General features: G+C 37.7%; 2 protein-coding genes across 6 annotated transcripts in view; both read left to right on the top strand.

Moving 5' to 3' along the window:
* LOC128630122 (NACHT, LRR and PYD domains-containing protein 12) overlaps nt 1-10,314 on the top strand; it is a 462,144-nt gene that overhangs the window by 8,843 nt on the left and 442,987 nt on the right. Inside the window, exon 9 of one of the 4 annotated variants that reach the window (XM_053678695.1) lies at nt 1-711. This exon is cut by the window's left edge and continues 67 nt beyond it. The exons of the other annotated variants lie outside the window; for them this stretch is intronic. Coding sequence (XP_053534670.1) covers nt 1-18 — 18 coding nt within the window. The 3' untranslated portion in view covers nt 19-711. Of the gene's footprint in view, nt 712-10,314 lie in introns of those variants that run through there. 4 annotated transcript variants of the gene reach the window in all.
* LOC108261659 (E3 ubiquitin-protein ligase UBR2) overlaps nt 9,459-10,314 on the top strand; it is a 171,795-nt gene continuing 170,939 nt past the window's right edge. The window contains exons 1-2 of one of the 2 annotated variants that reach the window (XM_053678733.1): nt 9,459-9,722; nt 9,863-10,035. In XM_053678733.1, the coding sequence (XP_053534708.1) occupies nt 9,462-9,722; nt 9,863-10,035 (434 nt within the window). In that variant the 5' untranslated portion in view covers nt 9,459-9,461. The other variant, XM_053678734.1, reaches the window with a different exon arrangement.

Genomic DNA, 10,314 nt, shown 5'->3' with positions numbered 1-10,314 from the left:
ATAACGCAGTCTTGGTGAAGAGTTAGAACCCATCCCACATTTCCAGCAGTTTGGGAGCTGACTCATTAAACTTAAAGGGGCAGAGCAGAAACAGTCAAGAACAGGCAGAAGGTCGTACACAGGAGAAATCAACACACGTAACCAAATATCTGCTGTACAAAGCAACAGCACCGATCTGCCCCGGGGATGGAGACTGACGAGGCTTAAGTACACGTCCGGAATTGTACAGCCAACTCATCCCAAAGCACGAGGCGGGAGCAGGCGTGTACGAGATGTGATCGTCCAATGGCCAGCAGGAACATGACGCACTGCAGTGGACTGGGCTTAAAAGAGGAGGAGACAAGACACCCATCCCTCCCCCGACATAGACACACGAATGGAACATAGTACAACCAGAAATACAACTGAGGACGTAACAATGGTCAAGTATCAAATAGAATGTAAACTTGCATTGATGAAGTTAATGTTAGTAATTGTTTATAAATTACCATGGTAACACGGAGCTCCAAGGTATAAAAATATGGAGTTTGTCATCAATCAAACAGTAACCAGTTTTAATACCTAAAAACGTTTACGTAGCAAAATTTAGCAAAGCGCTTTACAGTAAATTTAAATGTAAAATTAAACTAATGAAATGTTGTGCAGCACATGCTTATGTTAATGTTTGTTTCATTATATGATCATATAAATAAATAAATACTCCCAAAGTCACCAGAATTGAAAGCTTTGGTGCTGTTAAACATTTAGAGATTGAGGTTGTGGTGACTCAGTATTTCACTCAGTATATCTGGGTAAGACACAGTGAACGACTCACTGCTGGCATTCATGAAGAAGTCATAAACTCCACTGGAATAATAAATAGGATCTAATAAAACCATGAGTGGAAATTATTGGTGTAAATTTGATAGGATAGATTCTCCAACCTGGAACTATATCCTCCAGTCCACGCGGTGGCGGTAACGCGCTAACAGCTGCGTCTCCGACCAGTAGAAATCATAGAAGAAGAAAAAGCTGCAGCGGGTATCTCCTGAGCAGTTGAGTTATTACACCGAACTAATCATCTCCAGATTAAATTATTTCTGACAGTTTTACAGCTAGATTTGATCCAGTTTAAACGTAAAAGCTGGTTATTTTGTCTGTGTTTGAGAAATTAAAACCGTTCTGTTTTTAAACCCGAGGTAAATTAAACGGAAGCTGTGTGGCCGAATCCCAAATTGATGTCATTTCCGGTTTAAGTGCACTACATTAGGGATGAAATAATGACAGTCTACACACTGTAGTGCACTATGTAACTCATGAGGAGAGATTTGTTATCCTGTTTTAGCGGCACTATTTAAGTATAACCTTACTTTATCCTAAAATCCATTGTTTGCTCCCTGCTTATAGCAACTAAAATAAACAACAGTGAGTGTAAAAGTGGCTAAGTCATTTAGCAGCTAAAATAATTTTATATTGCTGTAATATTTTTAATGTATAAACTGATTTAAAGTTGGGTTAATATTGTACATTCACTGCACATTCGAGCGTCTCTCTTCTATTTCTCAACAAATAAACACAAAAAGGACAAAATGTGTGTGTGTGTGTGTAGCTGGCGAGGTGACTTTGTAAAGAAATACTACGCGCATGCGCACGTAAGCATTCACGTCAACATGTCCGCCATATTGATGAGGGAAAGACCGCGCTGTAAACGGAGGAGATGTGGTTTTTCTGGATAATAATTTACATGATTTACCGGAGATGATAACGGCGTCGTTTTCAAAAACCTGCCCTTTGAAACCCGTTTTCCAAAGTTTTCAGGCCCCGAAACGCCGTCGTCATGGAAACGAACAGCCAAACCGCATCAGAAGTTTTCGGTTTTTATTTGAAAATGTTGTGGTGTAAACGGCCCCTTAACAACTACAGCAAAATGCTGCTTTTATTGCTGAAGTCTTTCTGTAAACAAATAGAAATGAAATAGAATTTTTATGATTCACACTATATTACACTCCATTCTTCTTCTCAAAGACAACTCTATTTTTGAAAATAATCAAGATTTTTTTTGTTGTTAAAAAATCAATTTCATGATGCAGCTTATTATTAGAGCTGCAGCTAACGATTATTTTCACAATCGATTAATTGGTCGATTATTTTTTCAATTAATCTGATGGGGGCGGGGCAAACTTTCAGTGCCTTTTTTTGTTTATTTAAAATAAAATCCACAAACTGAGTGTTACAAATATAAATTCAGACTAAAACTTTACACAGATGTTTGTCCAAAACAGAAAAGAACCCAATACACACACACATACATACATACATACATACATACATACATACATATATATATATATATATATATATGTGTGTGTGTGTATATATATATATATATATATATATATATATATATATATATATATGTGTGTGTGTGTGTGTGTGTGTGTATATATATATATATATATATATATATGTGTGTGTGTATATATATATATATATATATATATATATATATATATATATATATATATATATATATATATGTGTGTGTGTGTGTGTGTGTATATGTATGTGTGTGTGTGTAATTTAGGACTGTAGTTTAATTCGGTGCTTTTTGTGAATCCATAAAAAATAATGCATAAGTACTTATATATATAATATAAATATAAACTAACTAAATAAGATAAATGTGTGTGTGTGTGTGTGTGTGTGTGTGTGTGTATATATATATATATATATATAACATTTATACATGGTTAGATAGATAACATTATTTTATATGGATGCACAAAAAGCACAGAATTAAACTCCAGTCCTAAATGAATAATAAAAACTCACTTTCACTGCACCTTGTGGTTTCTGTTCCTCGGTGTCTTTAGACATTATTTTACTTTTGATCATAATGTTTGAATTAGACATTACAGATCTTACTCGCGCTACACTCTGTATCAGCGCGTCTACACCGCGCGTGACCAGCAACACAGCCTCGTTACTAACACTTTATTTTCAGTGCTTTTTTAACTGTAAGTAGAAGTAAATTTTGTTATCAGACTCGGATATCCATGTTAATATTTTTAATACTGATTAGTGTTAAATGACGGGAAAGAGTCAACACATGGGATGATCATGCAGGACCATGGCACCAAACCTCTCCAAATGGCACAAAACCTCTAAAAAAATAAAACCTCTCTAAATGGCACAAAGCCGTTAAAAATTGCAGACTTCTAGAAATAGCAAACATTAATTTTTATTTATTTATTTTTTGTTAAAGGTACAAAACCATCTCCGTTTGATTTTCTCAGCCTCTGTCATGTCGAGTTTGGGCTTGTTTGAAAGCTAGAAGTATCTACAATTGGTCCAAGTGGGTGTCAATCAAGTTAGACTGCCAATTATAATTTAGGAGGCGGGTTGTTCAGCATAGCCAAAGCAGATTAGCTTCTTTTAGAATGTGTCTCACTTCCGTTTATGGCTAATTACTAAATTCCAGAGGAGATGGATATCAAAACACTTAATGCATTTTGAAGAGGACATTTGTGACTAAATATGGAACTTTGTGTTTGTTTTCTTCAATGAAGCTGATGGACTTTAAACCGATATAAATGTGCATGATTTATAAAACCACGAGTGAACTGGATTTTCGTCTATGTAGGAAATGTAAGGTAGTAAACGTTTACACAAGACCGATCTTTGGTTTAAATGTTATAATTTTATTGTGGCAGTTGTATACGGTGTTTTACTGTCAAAAAAGCTTTACTCCTGATCTCTGATTTATCTCTTTCTCAATGTTTTTCATGGAGAGGTGTGAATCGTTTGCCCAGCAGGGAGCTCAAACCCCGCCCCTTTCCCATCCCCCTGCTCACTAGCAGTTAAGCACACAGTCATGAAACTGCACACACAGAAAGTAGTTTTCCATTCCGTCGGCGGAATGAACGCTAGTGTCGGGGCGAAAGGGGTTAAAAACTTTTTTATTATACAAATTATTAAATAAGTTTTAATTGAAAATACATTTGATCGTAGAGGAAAAGGTAATTTCTCTAACTCGGTGTAGTTCGTTGGTTGAAATGAATTTAAAGTTGTCATAACTCAAAATGATTGATGTTTTGCAAACTGTTGCGTTAATGTTTTGTTGAGCCTGAACATTTATTTTAGAGAGTACTGACAACCTTCACAGCCGTATTAGACCTGTAGTCCAGCAGTGTAGTGAGTGTGATCTGTTTGGAATGGTTTGAGCTTTGGATAGATCAAGCTAAATAAAACACTTAATACACATGGGTAATAATGTCTGTTTTTATATTATTTAAGGTTTTATGCGAAACATAATCCAAAATGATGTACAATTAAAGGTTAGTATAATTAGCCTACACTGAACAAGTTAAGTGATATATGTGCACACATACTAATAATGGGTCCAAATATTGCTAAATTTGGCTGAATTATAAAAGCCAATACTGAATGAAGAGTCGTTTGGGAGTTTATTGCTGAGCCAAATGAACTGACTCACTGAAAAGAGCTGGAATAACCATCACTAATTTGTGTATGTTTGATTCCTGTATGTGTCTATAAATCTTTACGTGCCCTGATGTTTCCATGCCAACTGGTCATGATTGCAATGAACTCAAAGCAAAAAATAAATAAACAATAATAATAATGTAACTGCTGTTTTTCTAAGTTGAGCAGTGTAAGTGTAAGCTCTTTTGGCGTGAGGTATCTGTGTTGCACAGTGATGAATAATTTGCTGTATATTTCTCTTTAAACATTGTCTATGTCCAGTGATGAATAATTAGTAAGATTTGATGGTAATATTGGTCTACACTTATTTTCAAACTTTTTGTAACATATTTTCTGTCTATTACAGATGTGTTGAGTCCTTCACATTGGAATAAGATGAATAGTTAATGTTGAATTAGGATTTGCATGGATTACATGTGTCTGGATCGGACAGTGTTGCATGTTACGTGGTGGTTTCTTTTGCTGTTTGCTGTTGATGTGACCTGTTGTCGTGCTGATGTGGGTCTCACTGCAGTGACATGTTTGTTAGTTTGGTTCAATTACAGTCTCTTTGCAGCAGTGTAGTTTGAGTGACTTGTTTCTTTACTGAACCGTAGACTGTTGAATAGAATAAAGTAACGTGTGAATATACAAATATATATTATATACGGTGTGCTATGGATATGTAATACAATGTATACGACACACAGGTCTCAATATTTAAATAATACAGTGCAATGGTCACAAACACGAGGAATGGAGCGTATACTGCACAATCTGTGAGTGAATTGAAAGTCTTTATACTGTAGCTGTGATTGTGCTGTGAATTTAATGCAGGTGTGTGATCTGGGATTTGCAGTGCATGGCAGAGATGTTTGTGGGCCGCAGTGCAGGATGGGAAATGTAGTTCGTGACATGAGTAGACTTAACACCAACTTAATATGATCAAATACAGTTTAAATGAAATGGATACATTTATAAAGAACTTTTTTATGCCTTTCACAAATGGCGCTCAGTGAAGGAAACAAATTTGTATTAAATTGAAACCAAGCTCATAGTTGATAAATTTTGTTAGACTAGTTAAATACACATACGCATTACTCATGATTAGAGAGATTTACAGAAAGTGAAGAAAGTTTAAATGTCATGTATGAAGGGTCTGAGTGATATTTTGAGTGTGGTACAGTTGTAAGTTAATAAGGGACAAAGGGGTGCATGCATGTCTACCCTTTAAACTAAACGCTATTGTTGTACACAGTAAAAAACAAATTCAATAGGATGTTTTGAATAAAAATGAGTGGGATAAGAGAGACTAGAGAACTGTAAATACATGTCTAGATCTCAACCTCATTTACTCTATTTTAGTTCTGTATTATTGGGATTATCACTCGTTAGCACAGATGGGATATTAACATGTGTGAGGAATTAGTCCGGGGAAGGGCGGCGTACAGACCCACAGGAGACCAAAGGGTGGTTGCAGACGGTGCTTTATTGTGGCTAGGGTGAGGTGAACGTGTGATAAATGGAAGAGTGCGGGGGTTTGTGAAGGCGTGACGGCCGGCGGAGTCGACTCGTGGCGGAGGCGGGATTCCCGAGGCGGGGCGGGGGTTTTCCCGGGCCGGCGTCCTCCGTGTGTGCGACTCTCACTATCCGGCGGTCTCGTCCGCGCTTACGACTCCTGGAGAGAGGGAGAGAGAGAGAGAGAAGACTTTAGCGTGAGGCGTGAGGTTACCGTCGTGATCGGAGGTTGTGAATCGCTGCAAACACGCACGGAGTCCGTTTTGACGCCACGATATTCTCTTCCGCTTCCCGGCCGGAAGCGCGCTCTTTTATCCTCCTCCGTCGTCGCCTGAGTGGTGGGACTTCCCCGTTGGATCCGCCAATCGCGGGCCGGAGTCGCGTCAGCCCCGCCCTGCCGCGGCGGTCCTTCCAGCTGGTGGAATGTTCGGCAGGAAGCTGCCCACGTCGTGCCGGTGCGGCAGTCGGAGAAGGAGCGTTTTCCCTCTGGTGTGCGCCGGATCTCTGCCCGTCGCGACACATGTTAGATTAATGTACATCACAAATAGTCCTAGACTAAAGGATTTTGTCTTTTCATTCACCAGAAGGATATTAAGAGAGGAATTCAGGAAGGGAGAAGAATGAATCTTTGCCATTTGGGGTTGTATTTTTGCAGACAACAGACTAGAACTCTTTGACAGATTAACTAAACATGAGAGTAGAAGACCCCTTTATGAGAGGGGGTATTCCAACAAATGATATTTGATTAGAGAAGTACATTACACGGAGATGAGAAAACTGAACGGATGGGAGATTAAATCAAGTATTACAAGAAAAGCAGGGAATTAGCCATCACCTGTGGAAAGAGCCATTTTATTTCTCTCTTTATTTATTTAACCTTTATTTAACCCGAATAGCCTCTCTGAGATTACTTCAATAATTTTTAAATGATTTAATAGACCAACATTATTTAATCTCTGCAGCAATATTTCATGATCCACTGTGTCAAGCCTTTGATAAAACAATAAACAGGGAAGTGCAGTAATCACCTTTATCTAGAGATTACACAATATTGTAAAATAGTAAACTGATATATTTATCTTTCATATCAATTCTGTATTTTATTCTTCATATACACATTACAAAAATTAGTACAAATCTAATCAGCCCCTTTGATCTATGCCAAATATCTTAGTTCTGAACATCTTTTCAGCTTGCTTTAGGTAGAGTTTCAATTTTCAGTCTCAGTCGGACCTGGACAGAGTGCACCTTCTCCTGAACTCTTGTCCCCGACAGCAGAGCCACTTATTGGCAACTAAATCAAAGATTAAAAGAAATATTTACAAAAGATTTATGAAGTTGCTTGGATATCAGTGAGCACTGATTTTGTTTCCAATTTTCAGTAAAATTGAGTACATTAATAAAAATAACCAAATACGCCAAGCATTTTCTGCAGAGGTGCTTACTGGAAACTTACCCCACGTACTGCCCACAAAAACTGGGCATGCAGCATGCAAAGTTCTGGTATCCGCTTCTCCACTCTTTAGTAGGTTGAACCAAATCCCTGCCGAACCCTGTAGAATAAGTGAAGTGAGTGCCATGTGCCTCATGATCATATTCAAATGTAGAAATGATTACTAGGTTCACTAACACTTTTTGGTGGAACTGCAACACCAACATCAGGAAACACAGCTTCAAAATCAACTTCATCACTCATCTGAGACAGAACAGTCAATTTTTGAATGATATTGAGATAATGAGGAACAGTATAGGTGTAACGTAGAATACACTGAAATTAAGCATTTGTTTTAATCCTATGTGCCATGATATGGCAATGACAATTCCATGGATACAGCATTCCCTTTTAGCGAAACACAACACAAGTTTTAATGCATTAAAAAGCTCTTTTTGTTGGAAAGAAACAGAATGGTAATGGGTAGCTGATTGGCCTACAGTGAGTGACATGTCATGTGTAAGTGAGTTCTTAAAAGAGCCGGACACTGCCAGTACCAGCAGTGTGATCCTGACTCCAGGACAGGAGTCAAAATGGGAAAGGCACAGCTGCACAATAGCATTCCAAATAGTGTCCCCAGTGAGACCCCTTGCTCACAAACCGAGCACAGGCCAGTGTCTATACTATTTCCCAAAGCGCCAGCTCAGCCTAAAACGTCTCTTTAAGTGCCTGATGAATGTGAAGGTGTCAGGGTTGGACTAAAGTCGGAACAAACTGAACCAGTGGACAGAGAGTATCACAGTGCTCTCATAAAAATAAATAAATAAATAAATAAAAACAGACATGGGAAAGCATTTAAGTACATTGGTAGTTGGGCTATAATGCAGAAGAGTGACACGGCACTACACACAGCCAGCTGCTATTACTGGGACAACACCACCGATGGACTCTGCATGGCCAGATGGGAGAACTATGCAATAATAATAATAATAATAATAATAATAATAATAATAATAATAATTTTTATTTGTTGCCGCCTTTCATTACACTCAAGGATACCTTACAAGAAAGACAACATACAGATATAGCTACAAGCGGTGATTATCGGGATCCAAGCACAAACTGCTTGTGTACAGTTATACGATTGACCATGTCTCTTTTCAAATATAATACAAGTCTTTAAGTGTCTCTACATGGAAGTGTTATTCTATGTACTATATTACAATATACAAATAATATTGTCTTCATTTTAATTGGACAGCAATACATTCAGTCATGTCTAGCAACTTAACAAATGTTTTCAGTGTTTAGGATATATAAAAATTAAGGTATTTTGATCACAGATTTCTTTTGCAAATGGATTAGGCTTAGATGATTTTTAGACTTTATTAAACTTTATGAAACTATAATGAATGTTATGCATAGTGGACCAATTGAACTATTTATACTGAAATGTTAAACTATGAGACCTGAAAGGATTTGTTATCATGTGGCTCCCTCTGGTGGACAACATTAGTGTTATGGCCTTCTTCTCTCATTCTCATTGATATAAATGGCTGATATTTTAAAAATTGTTGTTGGCACTCAGAGCATCAGGAATCCATGAAACATGACATGCTTACTTAATGTCTTGTCCATGTATACCACATTTTGTGAAATTTGAATATTGTGTTTAGAAGGCCAATTAGTCATTATGGGCCACACCCAGAATCAGACTGTATCTCCGATAAAACTGTTACAAAGCGGTGTTGCTGCTGATCATCTGTAGGTGGCCCTAGGGGTGTTTTGATGTGGCTTATTGTGCGTGTTACTTAAAAGCTGTATGTCAACATGAATATTTAAATGACATGTAAGGATTGCTTACTACACAAACTGAACTTCCATGCACTGTGATGTGTGCATTTTATTTTCCATATAGTGAAAACTGTCAGGACACCTGCACCAGGCAGAACATGTACATATGAAGGCCATGGTGTAGGCCAAGGCTAATGATGTATTGCAGTATGTACTTTGAAGAGGAACAGGCAAATTAAATGTTAGTAAAATTGTAATGCATCTTCAGTATTTAATGGTATGGTGTGTGTGTATATACTTTTTAGTGCACAAATGTGTTCTATTGAACATCTGCTTAGTTTTGCAAGACTTTGTGTGTGCATGTAGTTCTAACTGCACTGCTGTATCGTTTTCTTGTAAAAGTATTTTCCTAAATTATGTGTCTTTTTCTACACAGATGGTGGTTAGCATTAAAACGAAGCGTGAGTGCACAGCTGCTGCACCTCCCTGTGAAGGAACAGGGCACTGTCACAAGGAGGTCAGACTTTGAGCAACTTTCTATTCCACTGACATATTAACCATTACCCTTTAAAGTGTTGAAGAGCTTAAATCTACGTGTGTGTGTGTGTGTGTGTGTGTGTGTGTGTGTGTGTGTGTGTGTGTGTGTGTGTGTTGCAGACTGTGTGGGACAAAGACAAAGCAGAGAGAAAAAGGAAAGCTGAACTGTGCTGGAAAAAGACCATGGCTCAAACATTACAGAGCCAGAGTCATTTTATCAATAAGTACATAGATCTGCTCACGCAGGATTCAGAGGATCTGGACGCCTCAGCCTCTACATCAGCAGAGCATAGGTACCTAAGCATGCTCGTAGTGACGCAGCGTTCTTAATAAGTCAACTTGTATTGTATTCTCAATATCCAGTCAGTACATTTATGTCAGTAAATGCATGCATCAACACTTCCTTGACTTTGCTGAGCAGTTGTCTGTTCTTTGTCCTAAAAGTTCTTGCATATAATGGTGGTCTTCACATAACATAAGTAAATTCCCATCCTTAAACTCTTTATGTTGCATATTCATTTAGAGCATTTTCTGTTGGGGTAAATGAGTAGAGAGGATCCTAGGACATTTTT

The sequence above is a fragment of the Ictalurus punctatus genome, unplaced genomic scaffold (assembly GCF_001660625.3).
Source record: "Ictalurus punctatus breed USDA103 unplaced genomic scaffold, Coco_2.0 Super-Scaffold_100046, whole genome shotgun sequence".
NCBI lineage: Eukaryota > Metazoa > Chordata > Actinopteri > Siluriformes > Ictaluridae > Ictalurus > Ictalurus punctatus.
The sequence above is the reverse complement of the archived record's forward strand: the minus strand, read 5'-3'. Positions and strand labels throughout refer to the sequence as shown.